The 24,925-nt window shown below is 31.5% G+C and overlaps 2 protein-coding genes across 2 annotated transcripts in view; one reads left to right on the forward strand and one right to left on the reverse strand.

Moving 5' to 3' along the window:
- The window catches only part of LOC143046646 (alpha-1,3/1,6-mannosyltransferase ALG2-like), a 59,334-nt gene that overhangs the window by 6,112 nt on the left and 28,297 nt on the right, over nucleotides 1–24,925 (forward strand). The gene's annotated exons all lie outside the window — the stretch shown is intronic.
- Nucleotides 1,264–24,100, reverse strand: LOC143046633 (WD repeat-containing protein 70-like). The gene is made up of 16 exons (XM_076219766.1): nucleotides 24,031–24,100; nucleotides 20,497–20,577; nucleotides 19,392–19,660; nucleotides 18,891–18,950; nucleotides 17,849–17,982; nucleotides 17,078–17,231; nucleotides 16,577–16,653; nucleotides 14,910–15,090; nucleotides 14,010–14,109; nucleotides 13,572–13,656; nucleotides 11,322–11,454; nucleotides 10,857–10,957; nucleotides 10,101–10,180; nucleotides 9,469–9,585; nucleotides 8,847–9,015; nucleotides 1,264–1,652 (listed from the first exon to the last, which is right to left on the reverse strand). The coding sequence occupies exons 1-16, from the start codon at nucleotides 24,065–24,067 to the stop codon at nucleotides 1,559–1,561; spliced, it is 1,872 nt and encodes a 623-aa protein (XP_076075881.1). The 5' UTR covers nucleotides 24,068–24,100; the 3' UTR covers nucleotides 1,264–1,558.

Below are 24,925 nucleotides of genomic sequence, written 5' to 3' on the forward strand. Positions count from 1 at the left end.
AAATATGTTCCCTCTGATATAATCTGTCTAATTTTAATGCCAAATTAGAGATTATACACCATTTTACGGTCCACTAAACATAGTAAATGATAGTGCTGATGTGGCATCCATATACTATGGACACATTCTTGTTTCCACATGTTTTACTTATTTCAATATATATGCAACTAGTATGACCCCTTAGATAGTAAATATTTCAGAAAAAAGTAGACAAAATACAGATAGTCTCTGTGTATTATAGTAGTGTTTATAGGTGGATAAATGCGAAAACATAATTGTCTCTAAGGAGGTATAATAGTTGTGGTTCTTGCAATCTAAAAACCATGATATGGAGAACGCTCTGATTGGCTTATTTATTTTTCATTTTTGTAATCTATCATATGATTGGTTGTTCTTGTGCACGTTTAAAACCGGAAGTCTTATCTATGACTAAAAGTCAGTCTGATAACAGAAACAATATCCGGACACCTGTTTTGTCATTTTTCTCCCAAAATAACTCAATCTGAATAATCATAAGAATGGATGACAGATACGACTATGCATGTTACCTAAAGAACACAGAGGCATGATGGTTAATTTATTGTGGAAGGAAGAGAAGATACACACAAAATGAGGTCTTCTCGTTTAATAGTATAGATAAGAAGGGGCATGTAACATTTAGCTTACCCCAAACATAAATCAATGTTTTGGAAATAGTAATATGTCTGATCCACAATGAGCTAACAAGTAAAGTCATCTTGGTTGAATTTTAAACCAGTTACTAGAGAAATGTGAGATGAAAATCCATGCAATTCATTCAATATTTGAGAAATTCACAGGATCGGTGAAAGGAAGTTCATGTAGGTGTCTGACATATCTAATAAGCCCTTATACATTACAAAAGTCAATTTGTTAGGATGAAAAATTGACAAAATATCAAGTTTGTTCAACATATAAGTGAATTAAGTATGGTCAAACAGGAATTAGATCAGTAGATATCTGACAAAACATGAACATATTTGCACAATACAAAGTTGCTGACCAAGTATGATGTCATTCTATTCAGTAGTATATTTAAAACATTTAATGGGCAAGCTGACAGACAACATAGACAAGGTGATTGCAATATACAAGCCCACACTTCTTAAGTTCCTAAGTTGCTACATGGCTATGGACAAAAAAGTCATATGCTATAGAAACCATGTTTGAAATTCTACATACTGTCAACTTCTTTCTCTCTGGGCTATTCTTAAATGGCAACATTAAATAAAAAACAAAACAAAGTTTAAAATGTATACTTTATCTTTCATCACAGTCTAGATGTCCTATCTGAATTAAGATACTGGTATAGTTTTTAATCACTTCATATCTTGTATTCTGATAGAAATAACATATCATGTTGCCTTTGTGTTTGTTGGTAAATAAAAACCAGTACAGCTCTTTGAGAAATATAGCAGAATTTAATTAATTTCGCACTGGCAATACTGAATAAGATGGTCTTCAGAATATATACACCAACCTTGTAGTCAATAAGGTCTTGAAAAGTTTTTAAAAGAGGTATATTATTGTAACATTACTTTCATCCCATTTTGTGTTTTTTATACAAAGGATGGTCATCATCATCTTCTCCCTTTTCTTCCTGAGGTTGTTGAAATATTTTCTTAGGTTGTGTCCTGTAAATAAATAATGATAAAGACTTGTGTCAGCAAAAATGTTCCTGCATGTCCATATTTAACTTAATTATAGTTTTTGGAATAATAACAGTCCAAGAATGAAATTATTATTTTTTCAACAACAAATCCTTCCAGACACTGTTGACAAGAAATGCACTCTATGAAAACCTTTAAGGGCTGATTATTTTAAAGGAAATAAATACTGAGTCAAACCTCTATGCACCTCAACCTGAAAAGGGCATTCAACAGCTGCCAAATTCATTGCAATTGATTGACTTAAACTCGTTAATTTGGTTAACATAAAAAAGATATAAACAAAAGGGAAAAAAAACACAAAGGAAAGAAACTAGAGGCTCTAAAGAGCCTGTGTCGCTCACCTTGGTCTATGTGAATATTAAACAATGGACACAGATGGATTCATGACAAAATTGTGTTTTGGTGATGGTGATGTGTTTGTAGATCTTACTTTACTAAACATTCTTGCTGCTTACAATTATCTCCATCTATAACAGTACTTTCTGTGGAAAATGTTATTGAAAATCTTCAAATTTTAAGAAAATTGTTAAAAATTGACTATGAAGGGCAATAACTCCTTAGTGGGTCAATTGACTATTTTGGTCATACTGACTTATTTTTAGTTCTTACTTTGCTCTACATTATTGCTGTTTACAGTTTATCTCTATCTATAATAATATTCAAGATAATAACAAAAAAACAGCAAAATGTCCTCAAAATTACCAATTCAGGGGCAGCAACCTAACAACCGATTATCCGATTCATCTGAAAATTCCAGGGCAGATAGATCATGACCTGATCAACAATTTTACTTCCTTTCAGATTTGCTCTAAATGCTTTGGTTTTTGAGTTATAAGCCAAAAACTGCATTTTACCCCCATGTTCTATTTTTAGCCATGGCGGCCACCTTGGTTTGTTGGCCGAGTTACCGGACACATTTTTTTAACTAGATACCCCAATGATGATTATGGCTAAGTTTGGTTAAATTTGGCCCAGTAGTTTCAGAGGAGAAGATTTTTCTAAAAGATTACTAAGATTTACGAAAAATGGTTAAAAATTTACTATAAAGGGCAATAACTCCTAAAGTGGTAAACTGACCATTTTGGTCATGTTGACTTATTTGTAGATCTTACTTTGCTGAACATTATTGCTGTTTACAGTTTATCTCTATCTATAATAATATTCAAGATAATAACCAAAAACAGCAAAATTTCTTTAAAATTACCATTTCAGGGGCAGCAACCCAACAACGGAATGTCCGATTCATCTGAAAATTTCAGGGCAGATAGATCTTGACCTGATGAACAATTTTACCCCCATGTCAGATTTGCTCTAAATGCTTTGGTTTTTGAGTTATAAGCCAAAAACTGCATTTTACCCCTATGTTCTATTTTTAGCCATGGCGGCCATCTTGGTTGGTTGGGCGGGGCATCGGACACATTTTTTTAACTAGATACCCCAATGATGATTATGGCCAAGTTTGGTTAAATTTGGCCCAGTAGTTTCAGAGGAGAAAATTTTTCTAAAAGATTACTAAGATTTACGAAAAAATGGTTAAAAATTGACTATAAAGGGCAATAACTCCTAAAGTAGTCAACTGACCATTTTGGTCATGTTGACTTATTTGTAGATCTTACTTTGCTTAACATTATTGCTGTTTACAGTTTATCTCTATCTATAATAATATTCAAGATAATAACCAAAAACAGCAAAATTTCCTTAAAATTACCATTTCAGGGGCAGCAACCCAACAACGAAATATCCGATTCATCTGAAAATTTCAGGGCAGATAGATCTTGACCTGATGAACAATAATACCCCATGTCAGATTTGCTCTAAATGCTTTGGTCTTTGAGTTATAAGCCAAAAACTGCATTTTACCCCTATGTTCTATTTTTAGCCATGGCGGCCATCTTGGTTGGTTGGCCGTGTCACCGGACACATTTTTTAAACTAGATACCCCAATGATGATTGTGGCCAAGTTTGGTTAAATTTGGCCCAGTAGTTTCAGAGGAGAAGATTTTTGTAAAAGATTACTTTAATTTACAAAAAATGGTTAAAAATTGACTATAAAGGGCAATAACTCCTACACGGGTCAACTGACCATTTTGGTCATGCTAACTTATTTGTAGATCTTACTTTGCTGAACATTATTGCTGTTTACAGTTTATCTCTATCTATAATAATATTCAAGATAATAACCAAAAACAGCAAAATTTCTTTAAAATTACCATTTCAGGGGCAGCAACCCAACAACGGAATGTCCGATTCATCTGAAAATTTCAGGGCAGATAGATCTTGACCTGATGAACAATTTTACCCCCATGTCAGATTTGCTCTAAATGCTTTGGTTTTTGAGTTATAAGCCAAAAACTGCATTTTACCCCTATGTTCTATTTTTAGCCATGGCGGCCATCTTGGTTGGTTGGGCGGGGCATCGGACACATTTTTTTAACTAGATACCCCAATGATGATTATGGCCAAGTTTGGTTAAATTTGGCCCAGTAGTTTCAGAGGAGAAAATTTTTCTAAAAGATTACTAAGATTTACGAAAAAATGGTTAAAAATTGACTATAAAGGGCAATAACTCCTAAAGTAGTCAACTGACCATTTTGGTCATGTTGACTTATTTGTAGATCTTACTTTGCTTAACATTATTGCTGTTTACAGTTTATCTCTATCTATAATAATATTCAAGATAATAACCAAAAACAGCAAAATTTCCTTAAAATTATCATTTCAGGGGCAGCAACCCAACAACGAAATATCCGATTCATCTGAAAATTACAGGGCAGATAGATCATGACCTGATCAACAATTTTACTTCCTCTCAGATTTGCTCTAAATGCTTTGGTTTTTGAGTTATAAGCCAAAAACTGCATTTTACCCCCATGTTCTATTTTTAGCCATGGCGGCCATCTTGGTTTGTTGGCCGAGTTACCGGACACATTTTTTTAACTAGATACCCCAATGATGATTATGGCTAAGTTTGGTTAAATTTGGCCCAGTAGTTTCAGAGGAGAAGATTTTTCTAAAAGATTACTAAGATTTACGAACTAGAGGCTCTCAAGAGCCTGTGTCGCTCACCTGTTAATGTGTTTACTGATGTCGGCCATCTTCGTTGGTAGGCTGGGTCATTAGACACTTTTTTTTAAAATAGATACCCTAGTATTATGATTGTGGCCAAGTTTGGTTAAATTTGGCCAAGTCGTTTTAGAAAAGATTTTTATACAAGTTACAAAAATGACGAAAAGTTGTTCAATATTGACTATAAAGGGCAATAACTCCTTAAGGGGTCCTCTAACAATTTTGATCATGCTGACTTATTTGTAGATCTTACTTTGCTGAACATTATTGCTGTTTACAGTTTATCTCTATCTATAATAGTATTCAAGATAATAACCAAAAACTGCAAAATTTCCATAAAATCACCAATTTTAGGGCAGCAACCCAACAACAGGTTGTCCGATTCAACTCAAAATTTGTGAGGGGATATATCTTATTCTGATGAACATTTAAATCTTGAAAGATTTGCCCTAAATGTCTTAGTTTCAAAGATATAAAGCAAAAACTGCATTTTACCACTATGTTCTAATTTTAGCCATGTCGGCCATTTTGTTTGGCAGGCTGGGTCATCAGACACATTTCTTAAACTATAAACCACAATGATAATTGTGGCCAAGTTTGGTTAAATTTGGCAAAGTAGTTTTGGAGAAGAAGATTTTTAGAAAAGTTACAAAAAATGACGAAAAGTTGTTAAAAATTGACTATAAAGGGCAATAACTCCTTAAGGGGTCAACTGACAATTTTGGTCATGTTGACTTATTTGTAGGTCTTACTTTGCTGAACATTATTGCTGTTTACAGTTTATCTCTATCTGTAATAGTATTCAAGATAATAACCAAAAACTGCAAAATTTCCTTAAAATAACCATTTCACAGGCAGCAACCCAACAACAGGTTGTCCTATTCGTCTGAAAATTTCAAGGCAGATAGATCTTGACCTGATCAACCATTTTACCTCGTGTCAGATTTGCTCTAAATGCTTTGGTTTTTGAGTTATAAGCCAAAAACTGCATTTTACCCCTATGTTCTATTTTTAGCCATGGCGGCCATCTTGGTTGGTTTGACGGGTCACGCCACACATTTTTTAAACTAGATACCCCAAGGATGATTGTGGCCAAGTTTGGTAGAATTTGGCCCAATAGTTTCAGAGGAGAAGATTTTTGTAAAAGTTTACGGACGACGGACGACAGACGACGGACGCAGGACGACGGACGACAGACGCCAAGTGATGAGAAAAGCTCACTTGACCTTTCAGGTCAGGTGAGCTAAAAATGGTTAAAAATTTACTATAAAGGGCAATAACTCCTAAAGTGGTCAACTGACCATTTTGGTCATGTTGACTTATTTGTAGATCTTACTTTGCTGAACATTATTGCTGTTTACAGTTTATCTCTATCTATAATAATATTCAAGATAATAACCAAAAACAGCAAAATTTCTTTAAAATTACCATTTCAGGGGCAGCAACCCAACAACGGAATGTCCGATTCATCTGAAAATTTCAGGGCAGATAGATCTTGACCTGATGAACAATTTTACCCCCATGTCAGATTTGCTCTAAATGCTTTGGTTTTTGAGTTATAAGACAAAAACTGCATTTTACCCCTATGTTCTATTTTTAGCCATGGCGGCCATCTTGGTTGGTTGGGCGGGGCATCGGACACATTTTTTTAACTAGATACCCCAATGATGATTATGGCCAAGTTTGGTTAAATTTGGCCCAGTAGTTTCAGAGGAGAAAATTTTTCTAAAAGATTACTAAGATTTACGAAAAAATGGTTAAAAATTGACTATAAAGGGCAATAACTCCTAAAGTAGTCAACTGACCATTTTAGTCATGTTTGACTTATTTGTAGATCTTACTTTGCTTAACATTATTGCTGTTTACAGTTTATCTCTATCTATAATAATATTCAAGATAATAACCAAAAACAGCAAAATTTCCTTAAAATTACCATTTCAGGGGCAGCAACCCAACAACGAAATATCCGATTCATCTGAAAATTTCAGGGCAGATAGATCTTGACCTGATGAACAATAATACCCCATGTCAGATTTGCTCTAAATGCTTTGGTTTTTGAGTTATAAGCCAAAAACTGCATTTTACCCCTATGTTCTATTTTTAGCCATGGCAGCCATCTTGGTTGGTTGGCCGGGTCACCGGACACATTTTTTAAACTAGATACCCCAATGATGATTGTGGCCAAGTTTGGTTAAATTTGGCCCAGTAGTTTCAGAGGAGAAGATTTTTGTAAAAGATTACTTTAATTTACAAAAAATGGTTAAAAATTGACTATAAAGGGCAATAACTCCTACACGGGTCAACTGACCATTTTGGTCATGTTGACTTATTTGTAGATCTTACTGTGATGAACATTATTGCTGTCACAGTTTATCTCTATCTATAATAATATTCAAGATAATAACCAAAAACAGCAAAATTTCCTCAAAATTACCAATTCAGGGGCAGCAACCAAACAACCGATTGACTGATTCATCTGAAAATTTCAGGGCAGATAGATCTTGACCTAATAAACATTTTTATCCCATGTCAGATTTCCTCAAAATGCTTTGGTTTTTGAGTTATAAGCCAAAAACTGCATTTTACCCCTATGTTCTATTTTTAGCCGTGGCGGCCATCTTGGTTGGTTGACCAGGTCACCCCACACATTTTTTAAACTAGATACCCCAAAGATGATTGTGGCCAAGTTTGGATTAATTTGGCCCAGTAGTTTCAGAGGAGAAGATTTTTGTAAAAGATTACTTAGATTTATGAAAAATGGTTAAAAATTGACTATAAAGGGCAATAACTCCTAAACGGGTCAACTGACCATTTTGGTCATGTTGACTTATTTGTAGATCTTACTTTGCTGAACATTATTGCTGTTTACAGTTTATCTCTATCTATAATAATATTCAAGATAATAACCAAAAACAGCAAAATTTCCTCAAAATTACCAATTCAGGGGCAGCAACCCAACAACCGATTGACCGATTCATCTGAAAATTTCAGGGCAGATAGATCTTGACCTGATAAACATTTTTACCCCATGTCAGATTTGCTCTAAATGCTTTGGTTTTTGAGTTATAAGCCAAAAACTGCATTTTACCCCTATGTTCTATTTTTAGCCGTGGTGGCCATCTTGGTTGGTTGACCGGGTCACGCCACACATTTTTTAAAATAGATACCCCAATGATGATTGTGGCCAAGTTTGGTTTGATTTGGCCCAGTAGTTTCAGAGGAGAAGATTTTTGTAAAAGCTAACGACGGACGACGACGAACGACAGACGCCGGACGCCGGACGCAAAGTGATGAGAAAAGCTCACTTGGCCCTTTGGGCCAGGTGAGCTAAAAACAATTCATGAGATCGTAATAAAGTATTGGAATTTTATGTATTGTAGATGCCACTTTTTTGTGAACTATCAAACAACATCATTTGTAATGTGTATGCAACCATTTTTACAATAAAACAAATAATTGTTTACCCTCCTATTGAAATAACCTTCTAAGTTCATTCAGTGATAAAACCCATAAAAACATAAATATACAGACAAGCAAGTTCAATGGTATAGTGATGATTTTTATATTTAGTGATAATTTTTATATGTATGTTTGAATTCATGTTATTGATTAAAAAAATAATAAAACAGGTTTTTACAGAAAACTTGTAAAAAATCTTCTTCTTTGAGGCTACTGAGTCAATTGGAACTTAAATTGGCCACAATGAATTGGAACTTAAATTGGCCACACTCAATTGGAACTTAAATTGGCCACAATCAATTGGAACTTATATTGGCCACATTCAATTGGAACTTAAATTGGCCACAATCAATTGGAACTTAAATTTGCCACAATCAATTGGAACTTAAATTGGCTACAATCATCATTTGATTATCATTTGGGTATCTAGTTTTTAACTTTTGTGAGATGTTAGGCCTGCAAATCGACATGGCTAAAACAGAACATTGGGGTAAAATATTAGCTTTGTCAATTGTCAGAATGTTGAGATGTACCAATTGTCAATCTACACAAAAATACATAGCAGATGTAAATTATACAGCTGGATCATAAACTAAAGCAAATGATGTGACAAAGTTAAATATACAAACTTACTTCTGATATGCTACATCAACCCAGAAAGGATTTTCTGCAGCTTCTTTAGCATGTCTCAGGATAGCCTCCCTTGGATTACTCTCATATTTATCTGGTTTCTTCAGTATCATACTCTGTACAACATACTGTGACAAAGTAGCTCCTTTTTCTGCTAATCGTCCTCCTTCGCCTGTTTGTTAAATTTCAAAATGTTTTAATTTATGAATACAGTTTTGTAATGCTACCAAACAAAATGAGATAAGTTTATTTGAATAATGTTAATTAATTTGATTAAATTGAATTCATGATCCAAATTGTTGCATATATTATAATAATGCTAAGGATTCAAATAACACTGAATTTGTTATAACTGTTTGATTAAGGTCTGCATCCTGGTCATTTTCAAACATGTACAATATTAATAAAATAAAAACTTTTTTAAATAAGAAATAAACAAATATTTTATTATATTCAGTAAAATCTTAGTTATCAAGTGTTGATTTTGGGGCTAAATGTTACATTTACCCATTCAGTGAAAGGATTTTGAATGTTTTCTAATAGCTCAATAGTGAAAATAATATAAATATCATAAATCAGTTTGCTATATGGCCATCAAAGAATTTTGTCCTGGCTTTAGTATTACCTGGTCCAGTTATAGGTAAATCTGGACGTCTAGATTTTAAAGGGTCTTTGCGTTGTCTTTCTTCAAATTTCCTTGTACTTGTAGGTCTAGCTTCTCTGAACATTGGTAAGGCATATGCTGCAACAAAAATAATAAATCTTATTCAACATGTTAAAATATTCGTTATTTTGGTTCCTGTTCATATTGTATCATCTATCAAACAGATACATTTATAGTTTATTTATGGTTCTAAAAAGGGAATTGGGCTTCTCAGCTTCAATCTTAAAAACAATATGCCCAATTTCACTAAATAGAGAGAAACTGGTAAAATTTTAGGCATTTAAGTAACTCATGGGGAGAAGTGGATTAAGGATTTCTTAAAGACAGTTAAACAATCATAAAATAAAAGAATAGACAAAAACAAAGCTACTTTAAAAAGAGGGAGCTTCATTAAACCCAAGACAGTACTACAACATAGAAATTATTTCAAACTTATTTCAGATTGTTGAAAAATTGCAGAATAAGGGAATAGACTAACAAACAGACATGCTGAAATATGAGTAGTTGGAGTTGAACCAAACTTAGCTACTCTCTAATAAAACATCTTCAAGCTTTCAAACCTACTTTTTCATAAGTTTACAAGAAAAACTTACGTGTGATAATCTGTGTCTTTGACAACACTTGCATCTGTTTCGACTCTCTAGGTTTCTTAACAACACAGAGCAGTGCTCCTCTGAAATGATAATTATTTTATTTAAGTTGAATACAAATTATTACTATTTATTTAGACTAAAATGCAATTTTAATTTTTCGATATTGAGAAAAATCCTGTTTGATTCATATAAAAAATTTCAAAACTCAAGTTAATTGCGATTATAACCCTGTCACATTTTTCACAATAATCAAAACATTGAGTAATTTCTGAATTTACAGTAGCCAGATATATATATATAAATGCCCAAAAATGACAAATATGAATTAATTCGAACGAGAACAAAAGACCGAATTTATGTACAAAATAATGAATGAAAAAAGAATATGTTACACAGCAACAAACCACAACCACTGAATTACAGGTTCCTGACTTGGGGACAGGTATATACAGCATGTGATGTGGTTAGACTTGTTTGAAGGTGCCTACCCTCCCCTAACCTAGATAGTGGTGTAACAGTACAACATAAGAACAAACTTTAGAAATCAGTTAAAAAAGGCTTTACTATTTTGATCTGAGTGTCACTGATGAGTCTTATATAGACGAAACGTCCGTCCCGCATATTAAATTATAAGCCTGGTACCTTTGATAACTGTTTACTCATCAGATGGATATAAATAGTATACATCATGAATATGTAGTCATATAGAATTTCAATGTAATAAGAATAAATGAGGAATATTAATAACAAAGTTACCTGTGACTTTTCTTTGGATCATAGAATAACTTAACAATGCCATCTGCACTACCAACAACTATTTGATTCAACCTTGGATGCCATAAACATCTTACTACACTCTGTAATAAAAGAAAAAAGAAAAACAATTAAAACTGTCTCTAGTTTGTAAATTCAAACTACACTTGAATAGCAAATTTATGAAATCAGAGGTAAATAATAACTAGATTGTAAATGAAAATACATTGTGTATTGCAAATACTATAAAGAAACAAATGTATGTACAATTAAACAGTCACAAAGGTCAGCCTCCTATTGTACTAACTACTATAAAATTACTTTATTTTTATGACTTATGCCAAATCGCAGTTAAAGCTATCAATCAATCAATAAGTTCAACATTTTATTAGGTATTTAAAAATGTGTTTATAATTGCTTCAAAGATGGAATATTTATAGAATGGATGATTTTCAAGAAATATCTTACAGAGTCTGATATTTCAATTTCTGTCACAGTATCAAGTGTCTGCCTGTCCATAAATAGCAGCTTGCCTTTACCTTTTTTAATTGATAAACCAGTTACCACCATTCTGTCATCTGGACTGAATATACAGTCAGTGCTATTTAAATGAATAAAAATCATTTTTAACAAGAATGTGTACCTACTTGCACTTTCATTTTCTATACTCAGTTAACCCCGAAATTGGGGTCAAAAATCTAATTTGGCATTTAAATTAGAAAGATCATATCATAGGGAACATGTGTACTAAGTTTCAAGTTGATTGGACTTCAACTTCATCAAAAACAGCCTTGACCAAAAACTTTAGTCTGAAGCAGGATAGACGGACGGACGGACCCACAGACCGGAAAACATTATGCCCTTCTACTATTGTAGGTGGTGCATAAAAATCAATAAAGAGTCAAGTACTGTGAAAAAAAGGGGGGAGGGGGAAATACCATGGAGACATTCATTCTATGCGGGATGACAATAAACCCAGTGATATCAGATACCACTTTCAATTAAGAGGGAATAATGTTTTTTTTTTTATGCCTCAATATCTTGAGCATAACTTTGTTGTCAAATTTTTCATAAGGCTTGGAGGTGTTATATTTCTAGAAATAAATTATGCCAAACACAGCTTTTCTTTTTATTTTATTTGTATACATCTGGGCTTTAATTCTGTAAGAAGGTAGAAAATGCATACTATATCTGTAACTCATAATACTTGTAGAACACAAAATCTAAAATAAGAGATGTGATATGATTGCCAGTACAACAATTATCTATTATAGTTAAAATGGTGTGAAAGTAAGTAATTATAGAGCACCCATACAATGTAGCTAGTTACAAATGGGTCTGACAAGAAAAACATCAAACTTTCTAACTAGAAAATTAAAAGTCTTATTTATAAAAATCCAATTCATTAAAAAATAAATGTGACAACCACTGAATTATAGTTTGCTGACTTGGGATAACCACATTTAATAATATGGTGGGGTTAAACATGTTTCTTGTGTAACAGCCTTCTGCTGTGGCATACTTAATCATATATACCTGACTAAAACATCTATCGAAATGGGTTGTAATTTATGAGTTTCTGCACATGAACTTACATAAATAAGGTTATTTTGAAATTTTGTGCCTTCTGAATTTAAATCATAGATTTATATGATAAGCATTAGTTTCATTCTAGTTAAAACCATATCATTACATTTTTTTGTTTGTTTGTGTGTTGCCACACTTGTTCTTTATTTTTAAAAAGATGTCTAAATTTGTTAATCAGTACTGCATCATGAATGTTTTCAGTTATAAATAGATAAAAATAGAATACTCATGAAGACTTTATAAAATTTATCAAACTGGTAAATAAAAGTTAATATACAATGTAAAAACTTTTTATTTGGAACTTAAATATATAGAACCAGATTTTGATAAATAATCTATTAAAATATAGGATCAAAATAGATGAAAAACAAAATATTATTTAAAATAACATAAACAAGAACTAAGAGTTACTTCCCATTAAAATATTTTAAGTCAGTTATTCAGATTTTTTTTTAGTATTTTTCCTTAAAGTTATGAGACAGAGTAGAGAGCCTTAATATCTATTCTGAGATCTAAATTATATTCAGGGTGTACAGTGCTTCAATCCTATTTTTTCACTCAGTACAATTTTTATTCTTTTAAAAAAATAAACAAAACCGAGATATTCCTATTTAAACAGTTTTAAATCAATCAATGGGGAAAACTGGCTTGCACAATTAAACAAACAACTAGGAATGCAGGTAGGTGTTATTTGTGTGGGATCAATGAAAAACCTGTAAAATACCCAAGTGCAAGGTGCCCTCTATACTCAGAGGAGCTCCATTGTGGATACAAGAGTGCGTGGATGGTGGGTTCTTCAGTTGAAAAAAATATTTTAAAAGCCATTTGTCTCTTTTTTACAGAATTTTCCACTATTATTCGCTTAACTTTATATTTATTCACCCCATTATTCTATATATTCATTACTTCTGCCTTTTTTCTGTACTTTCCCCCTATTATTCTATATTCTGTATACCAAATATAAGCTGTTCAGCATGTATGTTCAGTATAAATGTATCGAAAAATAAATTAAAGCAGAAGTAGTACTGGTACATTTTAAATACAAACAAATACTTGAACTAGTATCTGATTGATGCCAGTAAATATAATACAAACCTATTTAACCTAAAGAACAGTGTTACTAACACTTACACTGGAAAGAAGTTTGTCAATCCATCCCTGGTTACAAGTGGTGTTTTGAAGTTTCTTATGTCCCATAATTTGACAGTATCGTCACCTGTAAATAAAAATAAATTACTGGAAAATGAATATTTCTATAAAATAAAATACATAAAATAAAATGGATATGAATAGCAATGTCTGATTTACAATGTTAAGAGATAGACATAACATCAGTGATCGCTATATAACTAAATTAAAGGTGTTTTTATTAAAGTATTTTTTTCTATCAATACATATTTTTTTATCAAATAAAAACCTGAAATAATTTTTTCCCTCAGTATCATGGGCTGAAATTTTTCCTGGGTACAAAGTAGGTCTACAAATTTCACATTGATTTTGCTCATGAATATTTTTGTTTTACATTTTTAATTATTATTTTTTGAATGTCATAAAAACTAATGGTGTTACCTCCCCTTGATGCTAAGACCCTGTCATCATAGGAAAAACATAAACTGGAAGTGTCTGTACCATTCATATGTGCTGTTCTGCTCACCATTCCAACATTAATCTGGCAACAGAATTAATTGACTAGAATTATGCACAAACTGATAAACTGCAAACTGTCAACAAACATTGTATAATATATAATAAAAAGATTAATTGAAGTCAATTATATTTTAATTCAACAAAGATAACGACACATGTTTTTGTATACCATGAGTCCTCATTCAAAATCTAATATCAATTTTCTATCATCAACATTATAACAAATTCTAGTGAACAGCAATTAATAAATTCAACAGAACTATGGAATCTTAAAGCTGGGACATATTGGTTTGTTTTCACTGTCAGTTCATATTTCAGTATATCACAAGTTAGAAGTTTCAAAATTTCCTCCATATAATTGAATGAGGTGTGAGGTTTACATCAATGAGACATCAACTTTGAAAAGCAAATATGTCTTCTAATCAATTCTTATCCTTTTCATGTTTACGGAATGGTAATGAAGGTATAAACATTACTGGTTAAAGGTCAGGCAGTTTATTTGCATGAACAGCTTCATAGTGCTAATTGATAAGGGATTCTAAGGGCAGCAAAATCAGAAAATTGCTTCTAACACAGAGTTCTACAAGAAATTACTCTTATCTCAAGATAGCAAATACTGAAGAATCATTATTACTTCTCAGGTAATAATATTTATCAATTTCATTTAAAAATACAACAAAATACAAAATATTCTTAAAGTTAGTGCCTGAACTACTTAAACCATGTATCAAGTACAATTTCAACAATCTTTTATAACAATCCATGAAAACTGGATTCACAAGATTTGTGAAAAAAAGTGAAGTCACAGTATCAAAAACTTACAAAATTTTTATTATGGTCCCATATTTGTATGGAACCATCCTGACAGCCACATGCTATCCATCGTCCATCAGTACTATAACAACAAGCTGTGGGAATACATTTTCTCCCTTGTTGTGTTTTAGGTTTCATTATATTCTTATGTTTTTTGCATCCTGTATTTACGTCCCAAAGTCTAACAGATCTGAAATATCAAACAAATATAGTTGTCAACTGCAATAATGAATCTTTCACCATACCTGTCAACTATTCAAAATCTCATTAAAAGACAAACAAAACAAAAAAGAACCTATTGCATCTCTTATAATGTCATTATAAGTGTTTTAAATCTCATTCACCTAAGATTTGATCACTTTGAATGCCTGTTTTGTGGTATTTGGTTTACAAAATAGCTGATTGCAAGAGTCAAGTAAACACCTCTCATGTCACATATTTCCCATAAGTTGGGAGAGTTTGCACGTCAATAAAATATTCAAAATTTGGAAGTTTATTACAACAAAGATTTTAGTTTTTAAGAAAAGTTACATGCATATCATCTTTTGTACTTCAAATCTCAGTGAATTTTCTTAATATTTGAAACCAGATGCTACACAGAGCATAGCTTTATACGACCACAGAGGTCGAACCCTGAACAGTTGGGGCAAGTATGACACAACATTCAAGCTTGATACAGCTCTGAATTTGGATTGTGATTAAATAGTTGACACAGCATCGGTTTCTGACAAAGAATGAATGTGGTCTAATGAACTTAAATTTTTTTTTACCTATTATGATCCAATATCCAAAATCTAAATAAATTTTGGACCCCAATTCGGACCAACTTGAAAACTGGGTCCATAATCAAAAATCTGAATACATGTTTAGATTCAGCACATCAATTAACCCCAAGAATTCAATTTTTGTTTTATTTTGGACCCTTTGGACCATAATGTAGACCAATTTGAAAACAGGACCCAAAATTAAAAATCTAAATACAGGGTTAGATTCAGCACCTCAATAATTGAATTTTTTATGATATCAAACAAAGTTTAATTTTGGACCCTTTGGACCTCATGTGGACCAATTTAAAAAATGGGAACCAAATTCTAAAAACTTGATACACGGTTATATTCAGCATATTTAAAAAAACCAAGAATTCAAGAATAAAACCCCATTGAAATTTGCTAAAATAGGATAAAATGACACATTTTTTTTTATTACAAATGAAATTTACCACACCTTTTATTTTACAGGAAATAAGCAAATTGTCTCCCTTAGAAAAACTTTTCTTCATATCATATTCTTCCAGCTTAAAAACAAACATTAAGATCAGAAAGGATTGTTTTTTATATACTGAATATTTGATTATAACTAAATAAGAATTTTTGTCAAATATTTCACAAATATTGGTTTACCCACTTCTTTATTCTGAATATGGTTGAGTTTAGTGTATGTAGCCATTGTAAAGAATTGCCATCTTGATGTTGATCAGCTGTAATATATGTCAAAGGAATTAACCATCAGCTACCATGAGCTCTGAGCCAATAATGATTGTTTTCACCTCAACTCTTTCAATTGCAATTTTTTTAAGGTTTCCATGTTGGGGAACAAGTTAATATGAATTCAATGTTTTAAACACCTTTTCTAGAAAAAATTTAAAAACAAAAAAAATCAAAGCTTGAAAATCTTACGCATCATTTGAACATGTCATGAACTCTTCTCTGACTTTTGGGTTCCAACATCCACCATTTAACATTGCAGTGTGACCCTAAAGTAAATTTTTGTTTGTTATTTGGTAAATATTGATTCAGTCACAACAAAAACATGAGCCAAATTATCTAAAGATGGACTGACAAGAGTTATATTAGTACTATTAGTGCATTGTATCTTAATAAATGGGATTTCAATTAATAACTGACATAAATATGAATATAAATATTTTATTGATATTGAATCAAATTTTGGGCCCATAACCTTTCATATTTACATAGAAATATTAAATGCAAATGATTTTCAAGTTATCTTAAACTTAAGTAATAAACTCATCACATGAAGTAAATGTTAAAGAAAAAGTATCTAATACTTTTACATGTATTTAACTAGTCATTGGAATATTTTTATTTTTTTTTATAACGAAATCCTTAGAAAGGTATTGCCATCTCACTATGTGATTTTCTGCTGTGGTTAAATACCTTTGTATTAGCTACATCATTTATATATGGATCTCCTTTCATGCACTCTAACACCTCATGACCATCTCGATCTAAGACTTTAGGCTTACAGTTACCAGACACAACCAGAATTTTATCACCAGTAGAACTGTACTGTAACTGTCTTATAGGATGACTACAATAGGCAAGAAAAAAGTAGTTAACATGAAGATTTCACATTTATTCAGGTTGATGGTAAAGATGTTTTGTATCGATATTTCAACCCTGTACTTTTCATTATGTTTTAGCTAATCTAGTGTCACTGTTGAATATATGGTTAACTGTTCAGTTTTCTTGGTGAGATTGTTATGAATAAAACTGACATAAAAACAAATGCAAATTACGTTTTTATTCTAAAGTAATATAAATGTCTACCTGTAAGTATTTCATGCATGTTTGGGATGAGGTCAAATTAAAGTCAGAGCTAATGTTCAGGACGAAGGTCTGGATGAGCTTTAAGGAAAAGAAATAACGGACTAAAAAGGATGACTGGATGTCTAAATGATATATGTTTATAAATTAAATTTATTATTGTAAATTATAATATATGATTTGATAGTCTCTATCTATACAAAACTTTTCTAGACTCCTGACAAATAAGGGTTTGACATAATGAACAGACACTTGTCTGTTTTAGTGGCTGTATGTTGATCTTTTAGGTTTTGTTTTGATTAATTTCTGTCTCATTGATGTATACAAAAAATCTGCATAATTAATATTTGAGTATTAGAATCTGCTTTCCTAATGATTTACCTTTCACATGGCTGGATTTGTCTGAAGTACCGTAAAGAAGCATCCATTCCAGCAAAATCAAAGAATTTAACTTGATAATCATTGCCTCCTGTCACTAATCTGGCCCCAGAAGGATCCAAGGTTAATGCTGATACCTGCAATGTATTAAAAACATATTAACAACTGTACCAGTCATGTCACAAAATAAGTAATATTCAAATTCACAGAAATTTATTAAATTCCTTTAGAGGAAAATTTCAAAGTCAGCTAGATATAGAACTGGTCTAAATGCAGTGGGGGGTTGAGAAAACCATCGACAGCAGTTATCGAAATTGGCAAAACGGTAATGCATTAACATTTTAAAATTTCAAACATGTTTCAAATTTGCCTTTAAGCTACTACCCCAATTTTGTTTTTATATCCTAAATCTAAAACTAATTGTGCTTTCTTAATAATTTTTAATTGTTATAAATGTTATTTTGATTTTTTATCAACTATTGCAGTAAACATATTTTTCCATACAGTGAATGTCACTCAATGACATTGAAAATATAACAGTTTAAGCTCCACAAGAATTCAATGACCATCATGTGAGAAGCAAGTTTAAAAACTAATGACAAGAGTTCTTTAGTAATCCTGTCTGTATTTTGGTTTAACAAAGTTTAATTGTAATTGGTACATGTTATTATGAACCATTTGATCCTTCATTGGAAACAAGAAATAAAACTGATGAATCCTTCATTGGAAACAAGAAATAAAACTGATGTGTTGAAGACTGTGTGATTTGATGGCCTTAGGCTACTCTTTGGTCAGGTTGTTGTCTCTTTTAAACGTGGCCTGTTTCCACTCTCAATTGCAGCCATGTCAGTTCCATTCATAAAATTGAGAATGGAAATGGGGAATATGTCAAAGAGACAAAAACCTGACAAAAGAGCAGCTAACAGCCGAAGGCCACCAATAGGTCTTCAATACAGTGAGAAAATCCAGCACCCGGAGGTGGGCCTCAGCTGGCCCCGAAATAAAAATGTGTACTAGTACAGTGAAAATGAAAATGTTTACTTACTGTTTTAGAACCATGATTAAGACTTATTTCATGACTAGATGGAATCTTTTGATCTAAAGTCTGAAAAGATACAATATATTTGTCATGGTAAATGAAACTGTAAAAAACTAAAAACAGGTGAAAATTCAATCAAAAACTTAATCTATTTTAAAGACTTTATAATAACTTTTAAATGTTGCATTTAAAAAAAAAAATTCAGGAAAGGCAATGTTGTGTTTTAATTACCAGTAATAATTAGAAATACATGCTGACATTTAATAATTCATTCGGATAATGAAAATATTAAATAGCTATACAATGTTGTAAAATTCTTTTTATCCCTTAGAAAAAAGAGCAATTGAAAATTTGGACATGGAAAAACAAAAAAATTAAAGATAAGTCTGATTGGAACGTTAGTTGTTAAATTTCAGATAAACTATCTTTCTTTGCAAAACTGGGCATGAAAGTTAGAATTTTAGAAAACTGAACTCCAAACTACATCTTTTTGATGTTATCTCATACCTCTTCTTCTTCCTCTGAATCATCATCCTCAGAATCATATTTTTGACTTTGTTGTTTTAATTTATCATCTACAATAGGTCCAAATCCAGGTGGTAATGGGGGACCAATCATTTCATCATCGTTTGAACTCGTTTTTATTTTGACTTTTCCTGAAGTTTTGTCTGATTCAGAATCAGATGAGTCACTTGAATCACTGCCTGAGCTACTGCTGCAATCATCTGCTTTAGTAGTTTTCTTTGATTCTATGTCTTCATGGTGTTCAATATTACCTGTAACATAAAGATACACCCATTTGAAAAGATAATGATGTCTTTTTAAATCCAATAACACATTTATTTTTTTGATAGCATGGTTATAATAATTAAAATAAACAGATATTCTGAATAGATAAATAGGGGGTAGAGAGACATACTCTGAATAGATAAATAGGGGGTAGAGAGACATACTCTGAATAGATAAATAGGGGGTAGAGAGACATACTCCGAAAACTGGTTTCACCTACATTTCATAACCATCAACTAAGCCAACCAGCATGATAGTATAATAGTTGAATGCTCACCAAAAGAGTCCTTAGTTTTTGGTTGGATCTAAGATCTCCTATATACACCAACCTAAGAATAAGCTGAATCAATATGTATAGGAGGGAATACAAGCCAACTGTTACCTCACAATGGGGATTTAGGATTTTAATCATTTTTAGAAGACTGCATTAAATTATAAAAGATGTATAGGTCTTATATTACAAAATGTATTACATATAAATAAAAAGTACAGAAAACTGTAATAGCTGAGTTTCAACAAATGTGCAGGTATTGTATTATTTAGTCTTAGAAATATGTATAATTGGTCGGAGAAAAAACTTAAATTCAGAATTAAACTTTTTCTTTGACTAATTATACATATATCTATTTTACCTTTATTATAGAATCTATAAAACAGATAACAAAAAAGAAACCAGAAAAAAATATAAAATAACTGTATCAAAGAATGTTAGCAGTTACTGAAAGCAAATTAGAACAAGTTGAGTTAACTGGCTACATGTATGTTATACATTTTTAATATGAACATGTCGCATTCAAACAAACTATTCTATTTCTTATTTTACCATGTGTTCTCTCTATAGCTGTTTTTCTAGCCTCTTCAAACATGGCAGTTATATCAAAGGACCTTGGCTTCTTCTGTGGTCCTATAAACAAATAAAACCTTATTTTAAAATATCATTATGTATTTTTAATGATAAAATTAAGAACAGAAATGAATGTAGCATATCCCTTGTTACTGCCTACATTTGTACATGTATATGTTTAAACAATAAAGGCTCCATAATAAATTTAAAGTACCTTGATGATAGATTTCAATAATTCAATAGGTTACTTTAATCATGATCACATTCAAGGTACATGCAAATAAAATAATGTCACCATATGTGACTACCATGCAGTTTTAATTTCATAATTCTTATGTCAGCAAATGACTGATAACAAATTTCATTGATTGCACTGCCAAATAAACATGTATACAATCTTTGAAAAATTCATAATTTACAATAGCAATGTACAAATTCTGTAAAAACTTTCAATTTTATTTTTTAAATTTATACTGCAGAGCCTGCCCTTAAAAGTAAAACATAGTGCAAATCAGAACTGATTTTTATGAAAAATCTGGTTATTTTACTAAATTTTACCGTTAACAGATTTAATGTAGACAGTGGGGAACTGGCTATTTTGACGGCTCTGATCAAAATATGTAATTTAAGTCCTTAACATAGCCTATTTCTGTACACATGGATATTTTAAAGGCAACAACAATAGAGTGAATTTGTTGCTGGCGCTGGAAAAATAGAAAATATTTTTTTTGCTTGCATAAAGTAAGCGAAAGCCATGTTAAAACTATTTTTTTTATTTCAAAAGCAAGTCAAATTTAAATAATTTTGATTTTTGAAGCTATGTGATTGACTTTGTTATGTCGTATAATGTTTTATCAAATTTAATGATGCAATGAGATTTTGAACTTTTATTTTTTTTATAACACACAGTTAAAAAAATCTGATTTTTTATTCTTATGCAATATGCATACCTGTAGCATTAGACTGTCACTGACTAATTTTTAAATAACTTCAGCTAGCTATAAGAAGTTGTGGTATGAGTGCCAATGAGACAACTTTATATCCAAGTGACAATTTGTAAAAGTTATGATTTCATTACAACAAATTGACGCTCAATATCTTTAATTTTTATTCTTGTTATAAATTCTTAATAGTTATTTATACTTTGACTGATAAATGCTTTTAAATAATTATATGTGTCTCAAATATTGCAATCTTTTTTCTTATTTTAAAACTACTGGTATATCAGTAATTATTTGATTCTTTTATTTGTGGCTGAGCATGTTCCATAGAATTTTTTAGAAGTTAATATCAAATTTTACTCTTTAAAAAAAACCTGCAAATGACAAATTCACTATATTAATGGTACCGTTAAAATAGCAAAAGCTTTGGTTATATAAATCAAAATATAACTCTGACCTCAGAATCCTGAAGGAAGAACACGGAATCCGTGACTCCCATTAACTTTCACACCTTATGACTGTTTTCAATTTTTGAAAACAGCATTTATTTGTTTACATTTAAAATGACAGCATATATTAAATTCCTAACAATAGGACCAACATCGAAAGCTTTTAAGAAGTTAGCTAACGCCGCCACCGTTGCCGCTCAAAGAACACGATTCCAATTTCATTTTTAATCATTTTTTGTCTTTGATATGAATAAACATTATCTGATGATTGCGTTTCTTTGTTTAAATTGAATATGATGTCATATATCTTAAATAACGTCACAACTAAAATCCCTAACAACAGAACCAAAATCGGAAATGATACAGTGTTTCTGTTTCTTTTTCAACAGATTCTGAAGTTAAAATATGTCTGAATAAAATAAAAAATAATTCATACAGTCTTCATGGTCTTTACAGACTTTGTCACCTTTCACAGGCAATGCCTGCCTCATATTTATCAATGTTCAAAAGCCACCAATATGTGCTATTATCTTACCTCCTATACATTTCCAGGAATATGATTGGTTAAAAGCGTCCGCGTGCAAACCGTGTATATTTGATATTAGGTTAGTAGGGAGGCGGGGCTTATCTCATACACGATTAGTAGTGGAGTTACGTCCCTTTATATTCCTTATTAGGTAAGAAGGGGGCGGGGCTTATTTCATACACGGTTAGTAATGGTGTTATGTCCCTTTATAAAAAGCAAAACGGTACTGAGAAAAAAAATCTTAAAAGTTCCAACAGACGAAGAAATTGATGATTAAGATTGAAACAAATTCATAAAACACATTTAAACCTTACAAGTTATTGTTTGCATCTGTTTTTGTAGGATCAATGGAAGTATTTTCTTAGTGCTTACAGTATTGCAGACTTGCTCATTTTGAGAACCACTAGTCTTAATTTCACACGTTAAGATAGTCGGTAAGATAAATTCGTTACATAGTGTGCTAGTGACGTAATACGGTATATATGGGGTCAGTAAATTCCATATGGGGATTCGAGCTTCGCTCTCACCCCATATGGAATTTACTGACCCCATATATACCGTATTAGGTCACTAGCACACTATGTAACTAATAATATTCAAATTTCAATTGATATTCGGTCATTACAAGTGTTATTGGGATAATAAAGGTGTTCTTCAGTCATTAATGGAATTCGGGTTCGTTCGTGCCGATTCACGTTCGCACCCTATACGTTCGCAACCAAAGTCTGTTCACTCCCTACATGTTCGTGCCCAATATTTTATTGGTTTTGGTAAGTGTATTCCTATAATTAAAGGTGTTGAATAAATCTTAATAATGTTTTGGTTAGGGTATTGCTATAACTTTATTTCATTGTTTCAAAATAAAGTGAGATTCTGACAAAGTTTGTTTTTGTGTTCATTACATTTTTATCAGGTTTTGGTTAGTGTTTCATTGTTTCAAATCAAAAGGACCAAGCTGTTAAAACAATTATATTTTGTGTTAAAGTCACTTTTTCATTTAAAATCTTCAATTTTTTACTCATACCAAGCTTAATACATGCAGTAATTACATCAAAGCAATTTAAAACAACAATCATGATTTTTTAATTTAAAAATTTAACTTGAATTTGCTTTAAAATTGGGTGTGAACGTGTAGGGTGCGAATGGACCTTGGGTGTGAACATGCGAGGTGCAAGCGTGTAGGGTGCGAAAGTGTGTTGGGCACGAACGGACCTGATACATGTACCTCATTAGTGTTACCCATTCAAGGATACTGTGCTATGACCCATGTATTTGTAAAAGGTTTTCTAACTTCGTCCCCTTTCCAGGTATCACCTGCCTCATATAATACAACTGTTTTTTTCTTAATCTGATATATTCAGTATATTTTTGTAGTATACCATAATAATTAATTAAAATTGATATTGTATTTTTGATACTACAGTGAGGAACTTTTCTGAAAGTCAACAATGATTAGGTTTTTTTCCTCTGTTTTCAAGTCACAATAATTACTGGAGAGAGTTTATAAATGGAACCTGTTTGATTTCGATTCACCCAATTGATTTTCTCTTTTTTCTAAAACTATGTAGTAATCTATTGTTCTGCATTTTATGTTTACCTAAATCAGATTTTTTGTTTTCCACATTGTCTGCCATTTTGGATTCTTCGTCAATAATGCGTTTATGATATAAAACCTGGACCGATGTCGTAATTAATATTCCGGAATATCACGCCAACCTCATTATTTTTTAGGGACTAGTGTATTTAGTCCACTGTATCGGTATAGACGTCGATAAACAACAAATATCATATTGCATAGGAAAATTAAGATATTATTTTATTTAACATGTATTAATCGAGAATATCTGACATGACCTCAACCAGAGACATATATACACATGTGTATATATGTCTCTGCCTCAACCAAACGTAGCTTCGAAGAGTCATTCATTGTTCTTTGGTTTAATCATAGATGTATATTACATCTATGGTTTAATGGTCTATAATCAAGACATGCTCTAGTCAAGGATTGGCGTATATTTAGTAATATAATCATTATTCTTGCCTTTATTAGCGTAAACAAAATATATGCAAATAGTTAGTTACAGCAGAAATTTCACAATTCGTATAATAATTATTTTTTTGCCGTGGGAAAAATTGATACACTAGAAGAGAAAAGCTTATGGTTTATAAAGGTAGCTCTTTACAAAGATTTATTTACTTCCCATCTCCAACCTTTAAAATGCTGTTACTTTCTTAAGACTGCATATAAATTAATAAAAGAGGTATATATAGATAGATAAAAGAATCAATCTTTCAAATGAATGCAATAATTTTGTTATGCAATCATTATATAACTAATTATTATGCAATTAATGGCAAAAATCTTGGTCAGTTCAGTTGAATGAATTTAGCTCTATTATCTCGATAACTATACAGGAAATTTTAACGAAATCTTAATCAACACAGCAGGAGCTACAAAAGGGTGTCTTAAATTATCGCTATCGTATTCC

Source organism: Mytilus galloprovincialis, chromosome 1 (assembly GCF_965363235.1).
Source record: "Mytilus galloprovincialis chromosome 1, xbMytGall1.hap1.1, whole genome shotgun sequence".
Lineage (NCBI taxonomy): Eukaryota > Metazoa > Mollusca > Bivalvia > Mytilida > Mytilidae > Mytilus > Mytilus galloprovincialis.